This window comes from Syngnathus leptorhynchus, chromosome 5 (genome assembly GCF_054491065.1).
Source record: "Syngnathus leptorhynchus isolate UIUO chromosome 5, UIUO_Slep, whole genome shotgun sequence".
NCBI lineage: Eukaryota > Metazoa > Chordata > Actinopteri > Syngnathiformes > Syngnathidae > Syngnathus > Syngnathus leptorhynchus.
Genome location: NC_141199.1, coordinates 17,824,363 through 17,841,325, shown reverse-complemented (window position 1 = coordinate 17,841,325; position 16,963 = coordinate 17,824,363). Strand labels below are relative to the sequence as shown.

The 16,963-nt window shown below is 49.8% G+C and overlaps 4 protein-coding genes and 1 long non-coding RNA gene across 7 annotated transcripts; 2 read left to right on the top strand and 3 right to left on the bottom strand.

The window, feature by feature from the left end:
- The first annotated feature begins 511 nt into the window (after nt 1–511).
- Nucleotides 512–2,706, top strand: LOC147057503 (uncharacterized). The gene is made up of 3 exons (XR_015066087.1): nt 512–822; nt 2,304–2,375; nt 2,468–2,706. It is a non-coding gene; the product is annotated as an uncharacterized LOC147057503 (long non-coding RNA).
- On the bottom strand, nt 2,463–7,877 carry LOC147057502 (GTP-binding protein 1-like). 2 transcript variants are annotated; one of them, XM_085912383.1, is made up of 15 exons: nt 7,806–7,877; nt 7,370–7,540; nt 6,847–6,958; nt 6,602–6,782; nt 6,342–6,525; nt 6,103–6,267; nt 5,897–6,020; nt 5,605–5,719; nt 5,386–5,530; nt 5,096–5,278; nt 4,872–5,007; nt 4,573–4,751; nt 4,372–4,503; nt 3,946–4,067; nt 2,717–3,600 (listed from the first exon to the last, which is right to left on the bottom strand). In XM_085912383.1, the coding sequence occupies exons 2-14, from the start codon at nt 7,532–7,534 to the stop codon at nt 3,948–3,950; spliced, it is 1,941 nt and encodes a 646-aa protein (XP_085768509.1). In that variant the 5' UTR covers nt 7,535–7,540; nt 7,806–7,877; the 3' UTR covers nt 2,717–3,600; nt 3,946–3,947. The 2 variants fall into 2 exon arrangements, with proteins under 2 accessions (XP_085768511.1, XP_085768509.1); XM_085912385.1 differs by lacking the exon at nt 7,806–7,877 and adding an exon at nt 7,674–7,780 and having other exon boundaries at nt 2,463–4,067.
- A 134-nt stretch (nt 7,878–8,011) lies between these two features.
- LOC147057501 (galectin-2-like) lies at nt 8,012–10,002 on the top strand. Its single transcript, XM_085912386.1, has 5 exons — nt 8,012–8,087; nt 8,339–8,499; nt 9,220–9,293; nt 9,364–9,523; nt 9,677–10,002. Exons 2-5 carry the CDS (start codon nt 8,497–8,499, stop codon nt 9,821–9,823), a joined length of 384 nt encoding a protein of 127 aa, XP_085768512.1. The 5' UTR covers nt 8,012–8,087; nt 8,339–8,496; the 3' UTR covers nt 9,824–10,002.
- Nucleotides 10,003–10,476: 474 nt separating this feature from the next.
- On the bottom strand, nt 10,477–11,563 carry uts2r4 (urotensin-2 receptor 4). The gene has a single exon (XM_085911718.1). It carries the CDS (start codon nt 11,561–11,563, stop codon nt 10,529–10,531), a length of 1,035 nt encoding a protein of 344 aa, XP_085767844.1. The 3' UTR covers nt 10,477–10,528.
- A 767-nt stretch (nt 11,564–12,330) lies between these two features.
- On the bottom strand, nt 12,331–15,788 carry LOC147057499 (arf-GAP with dual PH domain-containing protein 1). Of its 2 annotated transcripts, none has more exons than XM_085911717.1 (11): nt 15,470–15,788; nt 14,795–14,925; nt 14,634–14,725; nt 14,390–14,472; nt 14,109–14,221; nt 13,886–14,027; nt 13,717–13,800; nt 13,456–13,518; nt 13,101–13,172; nt 12,669–12,897; nt 12,331–12,598 (listed from the first exon to the last, which is right to left on the bottom strand). In XM_085911717.1, the coding sequence occupies exons 1-10, from the start codon at nt 15,540–15,542 to the stop codon at nt 12,707–12,709; spliced, it is 1,044 nt and encodes a 347-aa protein (XP_085767843.1). In that variant the 5' UTR covers nt 15,543–15,788; the 3' UTR covers nt 12,331–12,598; nt 12,669–12,706. The 2 variants fall into 2 exon arrangements, with proteins under 2 accessions (XP_085767843.1, XP_085767842.1); XM_085911716.1 differs by having other exon boundaries at nt 13,881–14,027; nt 15,470–15,787.
- Nucleotides 15,789–16,963: the final 1,175 nt, after the last annotated feature.

The window sequence follows — 16,963 nt, the reverse complement described above, 5'->3', positions numbered from 1 at the left end:
CTGGTGTCGACGATGCGTCCGCCCTCTCGAAAACGCATCTCCTTCTGAGCAATAAAGAAGAAAATGAGAATAAGTGCAGCCATTTAACGACACGGGAGGAAGTGAAACGGCGCTACCTGTGTACTCGCAATATTGCGGAAGCTCAGCTCGTCAAAGCGTGGCAATCTAATTAAGCACATTGCTTTTCCTCCGGACTTGTTTCTTTGTTTGCTTGCGTGTTGGATTGCTTTCATTTGCACGCAACGGGAAAGTAATCACGCACATTGATCACCCGCATGCGCTAGCTACAATGTTAACGTTAGTATCGACATTCAAAGTACAAAGCAATGTTTCATATTTTCATTTGTTGTCATTGATTGTATGGCCGACAATCTTTGCGTGCGCCAACAAACGGCGGTTGGCCAATTGGCGCTGCGAGCGGCGCGGTGCGGCGCGGCACTGCGCGGCTGCCACGTTGGCGCCGGACGGCTAAAACGCTAATGCCGTGATTAGCTCTTTGTGAGTTCATTAACTTTACGAGGGCTGGCATAGCAAATAAACGTCGGAGCGCTTAGCAGCCGATTGTGGCTGCAAGCTGCTGCCTTGTTTCAGCTCCGACAATGAACCACCTGCGAGTGTGCGCACGCCCGCGCGCCCGCGCGCATGCTGGGTTAAACAATCCAAACCAAATTGTCCACATGGGAAGAGAACGTCGCCTTTGGATGGAGGGTCGAGCGCGAACGCTAATGCTGCCTCATTGTGTCTGAAGTGGCCAAATATCAAAACTCCACTGAAACAGTTGGATTTTTCCAGATACAAAATGGAGGAGCATGAAAGCACCATGTGAGTTTTTTGCCTTTCGAGGCCAAGAGTTAATGGAGAGAGCGAGCGAGCCAGGGAGCGAGCGAGCATGTGGCAGTTTTGAACGGTCGCTGTCTGAAGTCAGGATTGGTGAGCCAAGAGGCTGGCCCCTGGCGGCCGTCCACAAGCATGCACGCACAAGCATGCACGCACGCACGCACGCACGCACGCAGGACAAACGAGTGAATGAAAACAAACACGAAGAAGCTCTTCTTCCTTTGTCTGCTTTTGTCTTATTTGTCGTTTGTTGGAAGCCTTAATTAGCGAGTCCACAAAACGCCTTATGAGGGGGACGGCAGGCGAAAGAATAGAAGCCTTCAAAACTGCACGGGAACAATCGTTCCAATTATGCCACCTTTTGTCTTTTTGCCGCGAGGACGCTGAGGCTGTTGCCACGGAGACGTTGCTCTCTTTGCCTTAAGAAGGCTTGCCATTGGAGAAAAGAAAAAAAAAAAACGTCCTCATCCGCAGATAAATGACAGTTTTGCAGGCTTTCACAAACCTGTGCGCTCAAACGTTTTGGCCAATTCTAGCTTGCAGCATGTTTTCATGATTCCCAACACTTGCAAGTGTCAGGGGTTAAAGGTCAGCACTCACTCATTATCGCTCCAAATTTAACAGCGAAGCGACACCACGCTCAAACAATTAGTTGATCAAATAATTTTCACATGGCTTTGTCAGATAAGCCTGAGAATGAAAACGTGTTCATTGAGGACTACTGTATCAAAGCTCCAAAGCATGTTTTAGTTGACTTCCTTGATGGTCCTGATGTCTTTCATGTCAACAAAATGTGCTCAAAATGATGTGAACAAAATGTCCTTGAACACTCAAAATGGTCTCCGGTGAAAACATGGATGTTGCTGTAAAACCCTAACCCTAGTTTGAAACCCTACCTCTGAACCCTAACCCTCGTTTGAAACCCTAACCCTAGTTTGAAACCACAGCCACTGAAGTGTAGCTCGGGTAGATCAAATTCGATGAGTCGTGACCAACGATTTCGACAAAGTGTTGTCGTCTCGTCTCACGTTTTCAAGCAACCTGTCACACTTGCACAAAGGCCTTCTCTGGCTTCTCCTTTTCTCCCGGCTTCTCCGATTGTTGTTTCTCTAATTGGTCTTCAGCGTCCACCCACCAGCTGTCTGCTAGCAGGGAGCCACGTCGCGCCGCTCTAAGCTAACCAATTAGCGTTGGAGCTCCCCTCCCCTCCCTCAGACGGCCGGCGCCTCCCCGAAGAACCCCTCGCTCCGGGTCAAACGGCTCCCTGTCGTCCACCGTTAATGGACCTGACAAACAGGTGGAGACGAGAGGGTCGCGGATAGGATGGCGGTGGGGGTGCACATCAAAGCGTGAGCGGCGACTAATGAAGAGCATTTAATGTCAGGCACGGCCGTCCACGGCCCATCGATTCTTTGAAAGTTATATCGCCTTTGAAGTTTACAAAAATATATTTGCCTGTTCTCCAGATCTTCCTTCACACCCGCTGCACAGATGATAAAATGCTCTTTGCGGAACAAACACGAGCTGCTGCCTTCAAGGTGTGTTTATTTATTCATCTGGAATCAACTTTGGGCAAAATGGTTGCCGGCGTACACTTTAATCAGCAAACGTTTTTTTTTTCTTTCTACAGTAGCAGCATGATGAATCCAAACCGCCCTGTCAGCACTGCTACACCAAAGAACCTGTGTTTGTGTGTGTGTGTTCCAATGGGCTTCACGCACGCACACACTTGCTGATAAATGAACAAATAGGAGCGCTCGGTGAATGCCGCCATGCTCACGCTCAAAACACAGTTTGGTTAACACACAAATGGCTAAAGCTGTATCAGTAGGAATCATTTCACCAAGTTCACGGACAAATTAGATTAAACTGCCAAAAAATACAACTTGGTTCTGTCTCCATTTTTAATTGGCAATATTTCGGAGCGGAGAATAATAACCTTGTATTCGAGTCATTTGTACCCTTTGATGAAATTTGCATTCAGAGAGAAAGACGGTCGTGACTACACATCGCCAGCAATTTTTATGATATGATAATGACAGTAGAAATGAAATACAATCTATATTTCTATCACCATGTTGATTCAAAATGACGCAGCGATGCCACCTGCTGGCCGAAAGACAATTAGCCCTAGAAAAAAAACTGTTCCTACTCATCGCTCATCAGGAAATCAAAGCACTTCAAGTCGTGAATATTTCAAAGGATTCAAACTAGTGAGGACAAAATCAATGATTCTCTTACCGGCTTATATATTTTTTTATTTTTTTGCTGAGAGCCAAATTCAATTATGCATGTGAGTCTTGATTTATTAAGACATTCATTTTGCGCTCCGCCAGATTTCATCCGCTTTTTTGGGGGCTTGTTTACCTCCGAGGCGGCTGATTAATTGTCGCATAATGTCGGCTCGCATCGCTAAAGACGTCGACAGAGTTGAATAAAGTTTGGGCGCAAGTTGGGCAGCGCAGCGCTGGCAAACTTTCAAAACGATACGGAAAGGACTGCAATCAATCGACATCATCACCATTATCATCATCACCTCATTCACTCAAGTCCAATTTATTTATATATATTGCGATATAAATCAATTGATTGCATCTGTTTGTCAAAACAAAGAGTGCTGGAAGAAAAGTCATCAAAATGTCATGAAATATAATTTGTTATGTTACTTGGTTTTCTTGAAAAACGAAGACGACGATTGCATTTTCGAGGGGGGTCGGCTCGTAAATGTCAGCAAGCAAATATCCTCCGGTGTCAATTTGGAAGCTGAGGAGGGAGGATCAAAAGCTTGTTTGGTTGGCATTGCAGCTTTATTTCAAGGCATTGACAAGCCATTTCACTTCAATGCTGCCATTTTGACGTACAAACTAACTGTGTCTAAAAACGGCAAAGCATTTTTGTTTTGTTTTTTGAAAACATCAGAGCTGATCAAAGATTGCGTCATCTCGGAGAGGGGACGAGCTTCAAAACCTTTCACATTTGTGGACTGTTGGTGCTAGCCATCAACTTTGATGCATATTTTGGCAGAAGAAATACTTTGCTGGTGATTTCCTGCGTTGACTTTGGCTAGCGTGTTGGACGGGTGATGTTGCAGAGTATTTATTGACGTACGTCTAAAGGAGGCCCCCCGCCGTCGCGGCGCACGCCGGCGGTGTCGTCGCCAGCACGTTGGCGCCTCCTTTCCCTCGGTGCCGCTGGCCACCCCGCCGTCGTCCGCCGCCTCCTGATTGGAGCTGGGGAAAATCCCACAAAAAAGTTGACTTACAGCTCAAGTTTGAAAAAGATAAATAAATTCCCCCAACCTGACTCTTAGAAGCCATTTAAAAATGATATTTGAAGAAATACATAAGTATGAGAATAAATCATTCAAATAGGACTGCAACTGTAGAATTTTTTTTCCTGAATGGCTTATTAAAGAAGTCAGCGCCTAAAAAATGGACTTGAAATTAGAGCGTGTCAAGTGTTTTTTGTCCACCTGGGGTCGCCATTCTCACACTGTATAAAGTTTCCACAGCAGCTCCTGGTGCGGTCACTTACCGGAAGTGCGGCGGCGGCGCCGCCGGGACTGGGCGGCCGCGTTTCCTCCGTGCCGTCCTTGTAGAATTTCTTGGCGGCCAGCAACTTGGCCTGCTGCGCCTTGGCCGCCTGCGTGTTGACCGACTGCAGGAGCTGAAAGGGAAATTTTCGGCGTTATTCAAGGCGGCGGCGGGCGGGCGGGCGGCCCTTGTGACGGCTCACCTTGGTGATGGTGCCCACGGCTTTGGTGCGGCCCTCCCGGAACACCAGCTTGTGGTCGCTGTGCAGGTACTCGGGCGTCTTGATGAAGCGGAAGTGGACGGCCGCCTTGTCGCCGGTCCGCAGGCAGTCCTTGCTCATGCTTAAGATGGTGGCGGTCTGACGGATGCTGCCGCAGTGGACTGACGGCGGGAGACGGAGAAATACTTCAATGGCATTATTGCGCAAGTCAAGATGATTCCCCAAAGTGGCAAAGGCAAGGCAGCGGCGCGACCCCCGTGGACACGCACTCACTCACTCACCCATGGCCTGGTAGCGCGGGGATATGGTGGTGGGGTGGTGCAGCACCAGGATCTCCGCCTCAAACTCCCAGGTGGCCTGCGGCAACAACTTGGGGGACACCATCACCATGCCCTTGCGTATGGACGAGCGCTTGATCTAACAGGGAGCGAGTTGAAATGAAGAACGTGGCAGCGAGCGGGCCGGGCCGGGCCGTGCTCAGAGCTCCTCCCTAACCCTCTCTCACCTTCTTGAGCGCAAAGGATGCCGTCTGCCCGCCGCGCACCTCCTTGACAGGCATTCTCTTCCGGTGGATGGACTTGACGGCGATAGGGATGAAAACGCCCAGCGGGTCGGGACCCAAGAGAAGCGTGTCGTTGAGTCGGATCACGCCGCGTAACGTCGTGCCCGACACCACCGTGCCCACGCCCTGGTGAAAAAAAAAACAGTCAGCAAATTGATGCGATCGCTCCTTCCCGCCACTAGGTGGCAGTAGCGGTCATTGAAAGCTTCCCAGTGTGTTTCTCCCCCTCGCACCGGTACGGAATAGGTGTCATCGATTTGGAACTCGGCGGGCTCGTCGTCGTTAAAGGCGGTCCTGGACGAGAGCAGGTTGAGGAACATCTTCAGGAGGTCGATGTTCTGGCCCGTCACGTTGGAGATCTGGAAGATGGGACACATCCTGGAAGACGACAGCGGGCACATCTTTCAAGCGTCGACAGACACACGGACGCCAACGGCGCCGCGCCAGCTCACCTCTCCGAGCTGAAGTTGGACGCCGTGACGACGACGTCGTCCTTGTTCTGCACCAACACGGGAATCTTTCTGCAGCCAGGAGATTTTAATAGCCGCTGGAGTAATTTCAGGGTTTCTGGAATCAGAATGGGAAGGTTTTTAAGTGGGACCTAGAAAAGCTCTGGCGGTTCAGATTTGATCTGAAGCTATCATTTCAAAATCAACTCATTTCATGTGCGCATTTTTGCTGTGTATAATTTGCACCTAGCATTTGGATCGACACGAAACGGCCGCACAAACGACGACGTCGCACCTTGCAGTATGTTGGCCGGACACATGTCGATCTTGGTGACCACGGCAAACACGGGCACGTTTAACGCTAGCGCCAGACCCAGGTGCTCTTTGGTCATGCCCACGATGCCGGCATTGCTGCCCACCTGAAAAGAAAAAAAAAAAAAAAATGCAGAGTTCGGATCTACGGCACCAGCCGGAAAACTTTCCATGGGTCAGCAGCCTCACCATGAGCATGCAGAAGTCGGGCAGGTGTCCGGTCATGCCGAAGACGGTGGTCTTCAGGTACTTCTCGTGGCCCGCCAGGTCGATGAAGGTGATCACCTTGGAGGACTTTTCGCAGATCTCGGTCCAGTCCAGGCTGCCGCCGTGGCTGTCGGGCTTGTTGACCACCTGGGGCGAGGCCTCGGAAGGGTGGGGGTCGGGGGGCGACTCGAGGAGAGACTTCACCGGGCCGCGTACCGTACCTGTCCCTCGTGGTCGAAGCCCAGGATGTCGTTGCCCACGCTGCTGGTCCTGCCGCTCTCCATCTCGTGCTTGTGCCTAAAGAGCTTCTGGCGCGCAAAGCCTCGACCGTTGTCCAGCTCGCCGTGGGTCAGCACGCCCAGCAGCGTGCTCTTGCCGGCGTCCACGTTGCCCACCACCGCCACTCTGCGCAAACCAAGCGGCTGGCTGGCTTTGGTTTCCGTGGCGCCTGCAGCTAAACCTTAGCCTGGCTCCCTCCCACCTGACTTCCAGGAAGTCCTGCTGGCCCACGCGGCGGCGGATGAGGAAGTCGCAGATCTTGCCGCCCACCTCCGTGCGCTCCCTCAGCAGGATGAGGTCGGCCTCCACTTGCTCACACAGCGATTGCACGGTGGCTACCGACGCCTCTGTGTCGCGGTCGCTCAGACCGTAGTCGCCGCCGTCTGTGGACCGCGGCGTGGCAAAATTGGCCACGGTGTCACATCGGATCGAGTCGGACAATCTTACCCGAGCCCATCCCCACGACAAAAATGGTCTCGCCGCAGCCTTCGTCCAGCCGCGCGCGTAGGTGTCGCTGCAGCGCGTCGTACTGCTCCCCTGTCGGACTCACCAAGACCATCTGGGAGAGAGGAACGGAGATCAATGATCTGCTTCGTGATGACAATCAGCAGGGAATGACAGCGATCAGATGGACATGTTGGCATTTTTTAGTTTCTAAAGCACAAATGTGACAGGAAAAACAACAACTCCCAACTTTTAAAACATTGGACAATCTGGAATAAGTTGACGTGGCCACACTTACAACTCTGTCCTCGATTCAATGAATTGTAAATCAATACATTATTCATGATGAATGATTGGCCAAGTATATACGTGCTACAACACCGGGGGTCTCTCAAATCCGACATGTGGTGTCCCTCAGAATTTATCAGGCGAGTGGACGTGTCACTTGTCTCGTATTTCACTGCCAGCACTCAACATATTTTACAAATAACACTGACAAAAGTGGATCATCTCAAGAGGAGCCTGCCTTGTTGCTCCAATCCAAAACCTCTTCGGTGCCCTCGGGATCCTCGAAGCGCTCTCCCCCGCATGCATCGACGGAGAAGCCCCGATCCGGGGCGAACATGGAAGCGGGCACCGTGCACTCGGCGGCGGCTATTGGTGCTGCTCCTGTCGTCAGGGACGACGCCATGATTTTCTGTCACAAAAAGAAAAAAAAGCCCACCTTGAGACAAGCCCACGGCCGCCCGCTATTAGTCCTTCGCCGCTATTTCGCTTAGTATTTGCTCAAGTTCAGTTAAGCTTAGCCAACGAGCTCATGTTACACTCACTAAACACGATTAAAAACTTGTCAGTTGCTTAGTCACTGATTGATGTCCAAACAGTTGACGAATCGACACACATAAGTATTTTTGAACTACTTTGGTTTTCAATGGAGGCAAAAAAAAAAAGTTGTTAGCTACCTGATTTAGCTTCAACTTGTTTACTAGCTTGGATCGAGTTGGAGCCTAAGGAACGCCTATGGTAAAGATCAGCTCACACCATTGGCTGAAATATCTTTGGGTAACGCCTACTGTCTTTGGGATCAGCCAATGAGGTGTAACGTGACAAAACAAAAACAAAAACCCAATACATATCAATAAATATATGATATAGCAGCAAAATTGTTATTATATATATGATGAAGTGAAACCCCCCAAAAAAGTGACCAGTTCGTACCTTTGGGCGACGCCCAGCATTTTGAGGTTTGAGTCTCTGGCTTGTACGTGACGTCAGAAATCCGCCGACTGCCTTTCAAGCGCACCAATGTGAAGCAAATTTAAAAACTAGCAATTGAAAAATAATACGAAAAAAATTTAAGCTTGACCTATTTTCCAACAATACTGATTAGACTCATTGTTTAATATCGAATTTTATTTGAAGTATTTAGCCTGTCACTTTATTTCATTGACTTAAACCCAATAGTGTATGTCGTGAAATGATTTCCTTTGACTAGGGCCCGGTTGGTAGGAAAATGTTTTTTCTACCTGGACACTTCATGACCCCCGCCCCTCCCACTTCTCACATCACCTGCGTTATATAAACCTCAGAAGCAGCCGTCGCGGTCTCTTGTCACTCGAGTCACGACGCGCTCAAGAACACCAAACGGCCAAGATGGTAAGTGGTCCGCTCGTATTCGTTCCGGGCGTTGGGCGTTTTGATTCTCTCAAACAATTCATCTTGAATCAAAAGGAATGACGTTCCCTTTTCCATAATATAGGCTCCGTTGAAGAAAATAATGGCGATGCTAATCTCAAGGGTTCTTTCGTCGTGTGCTTCGTTTTCCACACACCCGTTTCATTCAGTCAAACGATCTAAAGTGTTGAACTGATCGGAGTCAGTACAAATTCATTGTAAATACTTCCCAAGAATTAGGAAAGACTGCATCAAGCCGCAGAGCCCATCTTATATGTGAGTGTGCTCCAAGAAACAGCCAAAACAACAATCAATCAATCAATCAATCAATCAATCAATCAATCAATCAATCAATCAGTCAAATATATAAATAAAGCATGAAATATCTTATAAGCATGGAAAGACACAATGTAAGCGATATAAATGGCTATAGGTGGAGCACAGATGGTTTATGTCTTTATGGTTTTATGTGATGCGGTGTACAAACGACAACTTCCTGTTTCCAGAGATGATTATGCGGTGACCTGGTTGATCATCAACACGGATGATAAGAACACCTTGCGTAAATATTCGCGGACAGTGGAGTTGAATTGTTGCGCTGATCGCTCACGCGGGCATTGGCTCAACGCTCAATGTGAATCGAAGTAGAATCCGGTTTAACGTGAAGAAAATGAACTGTCCGTCCGTCTTTGTCCATCACAGAAAGTCATGGGCATGAGCTTTAAGGAAGGGCAGGAGTTCAAGATCTGTATCAAGCCCAAAGATGGCTGCGACAGGTCAGTCCCCCCAACAATGGACATGTCCAAAACGGCCGCTTTGGCTTCACCTCTTTTCACCATCTTTCAGATTCAGCATCAATGTCGGCCACGACTCGGAAAACATCGCGCTGCACTTCAACCCGCGCTTTGACCAGAGCGCCATCGTTTGCAACTCCATGTCGGGAGGCTCCTGGGGCGACGAGCAACGCGACGACAACTTCTGCTTCTCCCACGGCGAGGAGAGCAAGGTACCACGCGCAGTGGTTTTATGAGCAACTGTGCTAGGTCAAAAGCCACACTGCTTTATTGGGCCATAAAAAGCCCTTTCAAAAGACACAGGGGTCCTTCTCATTTCACATTTCAAAGTTCAGTAAGGACTTTTTTCCCCACTTGTCTTCCAGTTCTATATCAACTTCAACAACGAAGAGTTCATCATCAAGTTGCCCAACGGCTCCACGATTACTTTCCCCAACCGGCTGGCCGACGTCAAGTACAATTACTTTGATGTCGCTGGCGAGGCCAAGATCGTGGGCATCAAGATCAAGTAGAGAGTCCGACAAAACCCTAACGTGACTCATCATCAACCATCCTGGCTCTCCTGGACAGCTTGGGAGGATGTCTTTGACCTTGGAACCATCTGGTAATGACAACAACAACAAAATGCCACAAGAGGAAGCCAGACAATGGCCTGGTTCAATAGTCCACAGCTTTGTGAATAAATACGATTAAAATTGGACAAAGTCTTTTTGTTTTTTGTTTACACACAGGTCAATAGCAACATAGTCATTGTTTAAGTTAATAATTGAACTTCATTTACTTTCAAGTTAAAAGCGAGATTAAAAGTAATAAATGTGTCAATGTTGTGCCCAGCTTTGGCCACATTTGAGGGAGTGGCTGGGAAAAGGCTAGTTACTCGGGAGGGCTTATTCAGTCATGTTTGCGTTACGTGACAAAAAAAATAAAAAAACAACCAATGGGCCCGTGAGATAATTAGCAGGAGGACTCCAAAGAGTGGGGAGAGGCCGTGGAATGTAGCACAGCGTGATGACATTCCCGCAAAGAAGAATGTATGTGGGAAACTCAAACACCACTTCAGCAATCTAATTTAATCGCCCGAGAAATTCTGTGAGTAAAAGGTTACATTGCAAAAAAAAAATAAAATACAAAAGTGACTCATATTGCAAACTTCTTTTGGAGGTTGTCAGTCTTGACAGTCAGTCTAGATGAGGGAAGTCAACCAAGAGAGTTTTTCCTCAATGGGAGTCCCGAGGGGGCGGGCTTTCGCTCATCTGGATCCTGCTGCCGCTCACTGTGGACTGGCTTTTGTGCGCCAGGTAATCCTTGTAGTTTCTGGTGAGCAGCGTGTAGAGGAAAGGGTTGACGCAGCTGTTGCCGTACGTCAGACAGGTGACAAAAAAGTTGACGTAATTGTGAGTGGCCGGGGACAGAGCCTTGAGAGACTCCGGCGAGAAGAGCTGGGTCAGCTGCCAGCCCCAGAAGGGAAGGAAACAGGCCCAGTAGGCCAGCACAATGCTGAAGATCATGACGGCCACACGCTGTTTCAGGCCTCGCCGGCGGGACGAGCGTCCCGCCAGCCGGGCCTGCGTGGCCCAGTAGCGCCTGGCGAGGCCCGCGTACAGCGAAACCATCACCAGACCCGGGACCAGAACGCTGGTCAGGAACAGGACGCCCACGTAGGCCTTGAAGGCCTCCAGGGTCCACGTGGGGAAGCACATCCGCTTCACCACGCCGGCCGGAGACGGCTTGTCCCGCCTGAGTCGGATCATGACCATCATGGGTAGAGTGAGCGCGAAGGCCGTGGCCCAGATGACGGCCGCCGCCATCTTGCGGCTGCGCGGGGACGAATCGCGGGTGCTCATGGGCCGCGCCACGGCGCGGTAGCGCTCCAAGCTCATGGCCGCCAGGATGAAGACGCTGGCGTGCATGGTGAGCAGGTCCAGACTGAGCAGGACGCGGCAGCCGGCGTCCCCGAAGAGCCAGTCGTGGGCAAAATAGGTGACCACCACGAAGGGGATGGTGGACAGGTAGAGCAGGTCGGCCAGCGCCAGGTTGGCTACGTAGATGTAGACGGAGCCCGTGCGGCGCAGCGCCGCCGAGCGCGTGATGGCCAGCGTGTACGCGTTGCCCGCCGTGCCCAGGAGCCACATGACCGTCAGGGTGGCGCCCAGCACGGACGTCACCCACAGGCCTGCGCCCGCCGCCGCCGCCGCCGCCGCGCCGTTGCCCTCTGAGGGGGCTCCCGACGCATTGCTGCCATTGGAATTCATTGCCGCTTCAAATCGGACGTCGTCATCTGGTAGGAAAATTCTTCCGAGAAAACAATCCTACACGCAAAGAAATAGCTTGTAAATACGGTTTTTAATTTAGCAATATCATATGGTGATAGTTTTTTTTCCTAAATAGTGCCATTTTCAGCCTTTTACCGCACTTGACTTTTTTTTTTTTTCCATTTCCATACCTTTTTCAAATTCCACACTTTCCAATCGTGATAATTCGACACAGTGAAAGACCAGATAACAATGACACGGTCAAAAAGTACCTTGTGAGGATGGCGCGCGGCAAGCACGACGAGTCCCTATCATGTCCGATTTTTGTCTTCGTCCATGCAATCTTGTGCTCCCGTCCGTCTCCGCTTGACTTTTGACGCTCGCTCGGGTGCTGAAGCGCCGCTCGGGTGCACCGCCCCAAAAAAGCTCACCAGCACCAATGGCAACTTTGGGACAGCCTCAAGTCCTTGGTCGAGTATTCGAGTAACGCACACCGCATGGATTGAGTTTGGAAGGGTTCAAAACAAGTCAAATAAACCTCCCAAAACGTTTGATGAGAGTCATGACTTGTTTGTTTTTTCCTGAAACAATGTTTTGCGTTTGCTCTCGCTCAAATTTCCAAGTTTCAAGCTGTCCCAAGTCAAAAATGACACGATGCGGCTAGATTTAAATAAAATATTAATATATTGCAGGATTTGATTGCATGTTTGAAATATTTGATTGACTGGCTAATATTTAGGAACAGGGATCGCACGCAAAAAAACATGTAAAAGACGACAAACTGCTTTATTAAGTTTGACTTATTTCGTATGTTTACAAATAGAATGTAAGAGCAACTCCTCCAAAAAGTAATACAAAAAAAAAAATCTAAAATAATGGGGAAAGACTTGGTTAAGGCTTTAAAAGAGCCACTAGGTGGCACTGTTGAACTGGACCACTTTTTGCCTTTTATCGCCAGTCCGTTTTTTTTTTTTTTTTTTTGGAACACTGTCCGCTGCTGGGTCAATCAATGTCTGTGCTTCAACAAAGCCTCCACTGGAAAGAGAAGACAAAACGTCCAAAAATGAGCTGATGTTTCAACATTTGGCGACAACTGGCTTCTTACTGGTGTACTCCTGGGGGGACATCTGAGCGCTCATGACGTCATTGAAGAGCTCGAGCCAGTCGTGCTGCTCGGCCTCCGACTCGCAGGTGAACAGGAAGCAGCGGTCGGGCGTGACGATGGTGATGCCGTGGCGCCAGGCGCCGTTGCAGTAGGTGCCGGCGGGGAGGCCGGCCGAGACGCTGTAGTGCTCCTTGCTGCCCAGGAAAACCTCGCCCTTGGCGAAGGCGTCCTGCAAGGGCGACGCCGCCGAGCGCAACGCAACACACGGACGACCGCTTAGAAAAATGCTGTCGAGGGAACATTGGCTAAAAGGTTGCGCGTTCAGCTCAAATGCTTTTCTCACTTCAGTTCTGTGACTTTTTTTTTGCAATTTGAACTGAAAATATGATGAAGATGCAGTGTTCCGTCTGCCGCCGTGTGTTGTTGGCCTACCAGAGGGTCCTTGTAGTACATGAGTCGTCTCTGATCCAAAGTGAACCAACGTTTCTTGAAGCCTTCCGTTTGCTAGCAAAAAACAAAACGGCAATCAGAACGCAGCCTTTTTGGTCCTTATACATTTCAAGTTTTCCGTTTAGCGCCAAGCTCGTGGAACGTTCGGAATGTTTTTTTTTGGTCTGGCACATAATAGCGTCTTTACATCGACAGAGGGGGAATCCGAGTTTGAGTTAAGTGGCGGTTCGGGTTTCTCAAAGGCCAAATGTTGTTGTGCAAGTCCTTTCAGGTTGGACTCGCTTGCTAGATGAGCGACACAGTCCAAATTCTTGCGCGATATGAAAAGTTGACCTACCCTGGGACCCGTCTTCTCCATGTAGCCCTCCTTCAGGAAGTTGCGGGTAAGTTTGGGGACCAGCTGAGAAAAAGAAACAAAATGGCTGCTTCAGGCCAAAACGGTTGACTTCCTGTCCAACTCGGGCCTTGAGACTTTTTCAAGCAACATTTTGTGAATTTGTCTCGAAAATGCCCGACTTCCTGTTCAATTTTGGCTATGGGTTTATTTGGCGCGTCTTGACAGGTCCACTCACGGGGGCGCTATCGAGCGCATACAAACCTCGGCGTCCGTGGCTCCGGGAAAGGCCACCTTCAGGTAGTGAAGCTGGACGGCTCGGATGGAATTGAACCAGTCGACGATCTCCTGCGGGGGACGAGGCGAAGAATCAGGCCCAAAGCGCGAAGCGCCCTGCCCCGCCCCACCCCGCTAACGGTGAGGCGGACCTTGCCGCTGTCGTGGTAAAGGAAAATGTTGCGGGTGCTGTAGTCTTTGAGGTACGTGATCTGCAGGCCGTTGGGGTGGCCGATCTTGTCGGGCTGGAAGGTGGCGTTGATGCTGTCCACCTTGATCACCGCTTTGGGCTCCTTGGCCTGCAGGGGGCGAGCAAGACCCAAAGTGCCATCTCAATCCTTGCCCGAATAAAGTTTCTGTCTTATCGCACGTTTGCTTACATCGTGTTTGGTGAAGTACTTGAGCGTGCCCTCCCGCTCGGAGAGGACGAATCGCCTGCTGAGGAACTGCCCGTTGTCCCGCCCCCTTTTCATCAAAGCGCCGTCCCTGGTGGCTGCGGGGCCAAAGGTCATGCTAAGCACTGCTGTCACTTCTCTCCCATGCTCAAGATCAGCATTTTGTGACCACAAACATCCTCATGATTACAACTTTTTAAAAATGAATGCAATATTCGAAACAAACAAACAAAAAAAAACGCCTTGATTTTTGTGCGTTGGCTTGCCTTCCTCATAGGTAAGCTTGTCGCCGGGTCGGGTGAATTCCTTGCGCTCGTACTTTGCTCGTATCCATTGCTCCTTCAGGACCCTGATGGCGTGAAAGCGACGTTACGCGCCATCGGAAAGCAAGCGCGCGCGAGCGAGCGAGCTCCTCACAAACCCCCGTCGTCATTGGCAAATGTTGACTTAGCATGCTAGCAACAATGCTAACTCTCTCGCCGAACAATTGCCGACAACGTCTGTACTCACTGGCAGTCTTTGTGCGACGGCTTGTAATAGTAGACGGGAACGGCCGCCTCGTATTTGCTCTTCATCCGCTCGTTTCCGTTCTCCGCCATGAACTGTCCCCGAACCAGCCACAACGATAAGCGCGCGGACGGAGATGGATTGATCGGAAACGGTGTCGTTACCTGGATCTCGAGGTCCTCCCAGTGGGAAAGACTCAGAGACTTGACCTTGCTGACGTCGAGAATGTTGCGGTGGATTCCGGAACAGGCCAGGCAGATGAAAACCCCCAACGAGGTGGAACCCCAGTCGGGATCTGCGTGGGACAGACGGCGAGTTAGCTCAGAGAAGGAGCCCGAGATCTGCCCCCGTGTTTTCAAAGCCAAAGTGTTTCCTCCGTGATGGCTGAAAAATGAAGTTTCATGCGATGCAACGGGTTTTCTCTCTCACGATGCTCGTCACATTCCAGCTTTTCCAACCAAAGCAAGTGTTTGAACTTGAAGCTGGACTTAACGCTAAGACGTCATCAATGTAACTCAAACATACTCCAGCGTCCATTTTTTTAAGAAGGTGACATGTTTTGGTCTTCCACCCACAAGCAAATATTTCACCATCTGGCCTAAATATTTCTTCAAGGCAAATGTTATTTTGATGTGGAAGAAAACGGAGGCTTCCTCGGCATGCCAGCACATAGGAACCCAGGAGGGCGGGCGTGTGCAGCGTGTCCGGACTCGCACTCAACTTCAAATCCTTTTGGTGTTTCCGCGTCGCATAAGACCCGAAATGTTTTGCCACCCCAAAATGTTTTCTGGCAAGAAATGTCACACAAGCGTTGGCAGAAAGAGAGTTGCGCTTCTCACCTGCTGCCCCGCAGTCTGCACAGGTGCCATTTCCTGCCCTCTGCAGGATTTCCCTCAGTGCCCGAGTGGACATGGTGGACAGATGAAAGTTTCTTCGACAGAGAGAAACAAATGACGGTAGGACGGTGGTGGTTGGGGAGGGGGGGGGATTCTCCCAAGGTGTGTCTCCTCCTGGCTCCCCAGCCGGAAGTGCGTCTGACTGGACGAACACGATGACAAAGTCCTCACAGGAGACGCGCGTCCATGCTGGAGAGATGATGGCTGCGTAAATTCCACCAATGACTCAGCCTGTGAGCGTGCGCGCGCGCGCGCGCGCGCGGGTAACCTGATACCGTACAAGGAAGTGCATTGCTAAGGGTTGCCAGATTTGCTCCCTTTCTGCTTCCCAACATGCATGTTGCACCTGACAAGAATGAAAAAGAAAATATATCAAGAACCAACTTTCAATGTAAAACGATTCAATAGTGGGCCTCTAGGATGAAGTTTTGCATCAACTGACAAATGATCCAATGAGTAAAAGTGTAAATCATTTTCGAACATGAATTTAGATATATATTTTAACAAATGAACTTAATTTTCATACATTTCCAAATCTGACGAGTACACCGTGTAATATCACACGTGGCCAATAGAGGGAGACAGCGCGCCACGTTTAGATTTCGACGGTGTCCGCCAGGCGCACTCCTATACAAATCATAGGAGGACATTTTGACATCATCACGACAGACACATATTGAAGGAAATGAAAGGCACAGTTAGTGTCAAGGTGCCATCCAATCATTTGAGTTTCACACCATCAAATGAAAGAGAAAAATCCATCAAACTCGTCTTTCATTTTCCAAATCGATTAAAAACACGATTTATTCACTTTATGTAGCGTCTTCATACTGAGGAAATGACATGAGTCTTATCCCGGTCATCGAATCTGCTAACACGTGCATGGTTCCATCCAAAAAGCAAGCTGTTATTCAACGAGAAATTGTTGAATTTCTTTTCATTTCTGCTTCCCTCTGGATGATCCACCTTCACCCTGCGAGGCGGAGCGTTTATTTATTTTTTTCATGCTGCCGGTGGAGGGCAAATTACTGGTCGTCATCTTGGCGGTGGGCTGAGGCTTAAAGCCGATATCGTACTTTTATAGATGCAGTAAATTGCATGCGTAAGCAAGCAAGCAAGCGCACCGAACGTGGGTGTGACGACGCGGAGATCTTGGCCCCGTGCGTGGTGAGGGGCCAAGTGGCAAGCTTCATTTGGATTTCAAAGACGTTCGTTCGTCAGTCACAGCCTGACCCTGCGACAACCTTGGGGGGGGGGGGGGGGCAAGCTGCAAGTTGGGAGGAAATGGCCCCGCCTCGAAACTCAGACGGATGGCGACAAAATGACGCGCGCTTGCTGAAACCTGGTTGACTCGAAGGTTTTATTGATTTGGAGCAAATGAGAGTAATGACTTGATCCAAAGCGTCGAGAGAGCGAAATAACAAGGCGAGTGATCAA

Coding starts and splice junctions, on each gene's coding strand:
- LOC147057501 (XM_085912386.1), top strand. Junction 9,294..9,363: donor CCCAAAGATGGCTGCGACAG/GTCAGTCCCCCC, acceptor ACCATCTTTCAG/ATTCAGCATCAATGTCGGCC. Junction 9,524..9,676: donor CCCACGGCGAGGAGAGCAAG/GTACCACGCGCA, acceptor CTTGTCTTCCAG/TTCTATATCAACTTCAACAA.
- LOC147057499 (XM_085911716.1), bottom strand. CDS start 15,542: ATGTCCACTCGGGCACTGAGGGAAATCCTGCAGAGGGCAGGAAATGGC. Junction 14,726..14,794: donor GGGAGGACCTCGAGATCCAG/GTAACGACACCG, acceptor GTTCGGGGACAG/TTCATGGCGGAGAACGGAAA. Junction 13,519..13,716: donor CCGGAGCCACGGACGCCGAG/GTTTGTATGCGC, acceptor TCTTTTTCTCAG/CTGGTCCCCAAACTTACCCG.
- uts2r4 (XM_085911718.1), bottom strand. CDS start 11,563: ATGAATTCCAATGGCAGCAATGCGTCGGGAGCCCCCTCAGAGGGCAAC.
- LOC147057502 (XM_085912383.1), bottom strand. CDS start 7,534: ATGGCGTCGTCCCTGACGACAGGAGCAGCACCAATAGCCGCCGCCGAG. Junction 5,279..5,385: donor ATGACACCTATTCCGTACCG/GTGCGAGGGGGA, acceptor TTTTTTCACCAG/GGCGTGGGCACGGTGGTGTC. Junction 4,504..4,572: donor CCGTGGGCACCATCACCAAG/GTGAGCCGTCAC, acceptor TTTCCCTTTCAG/CTCCTGCAGTCGGTCAACAC.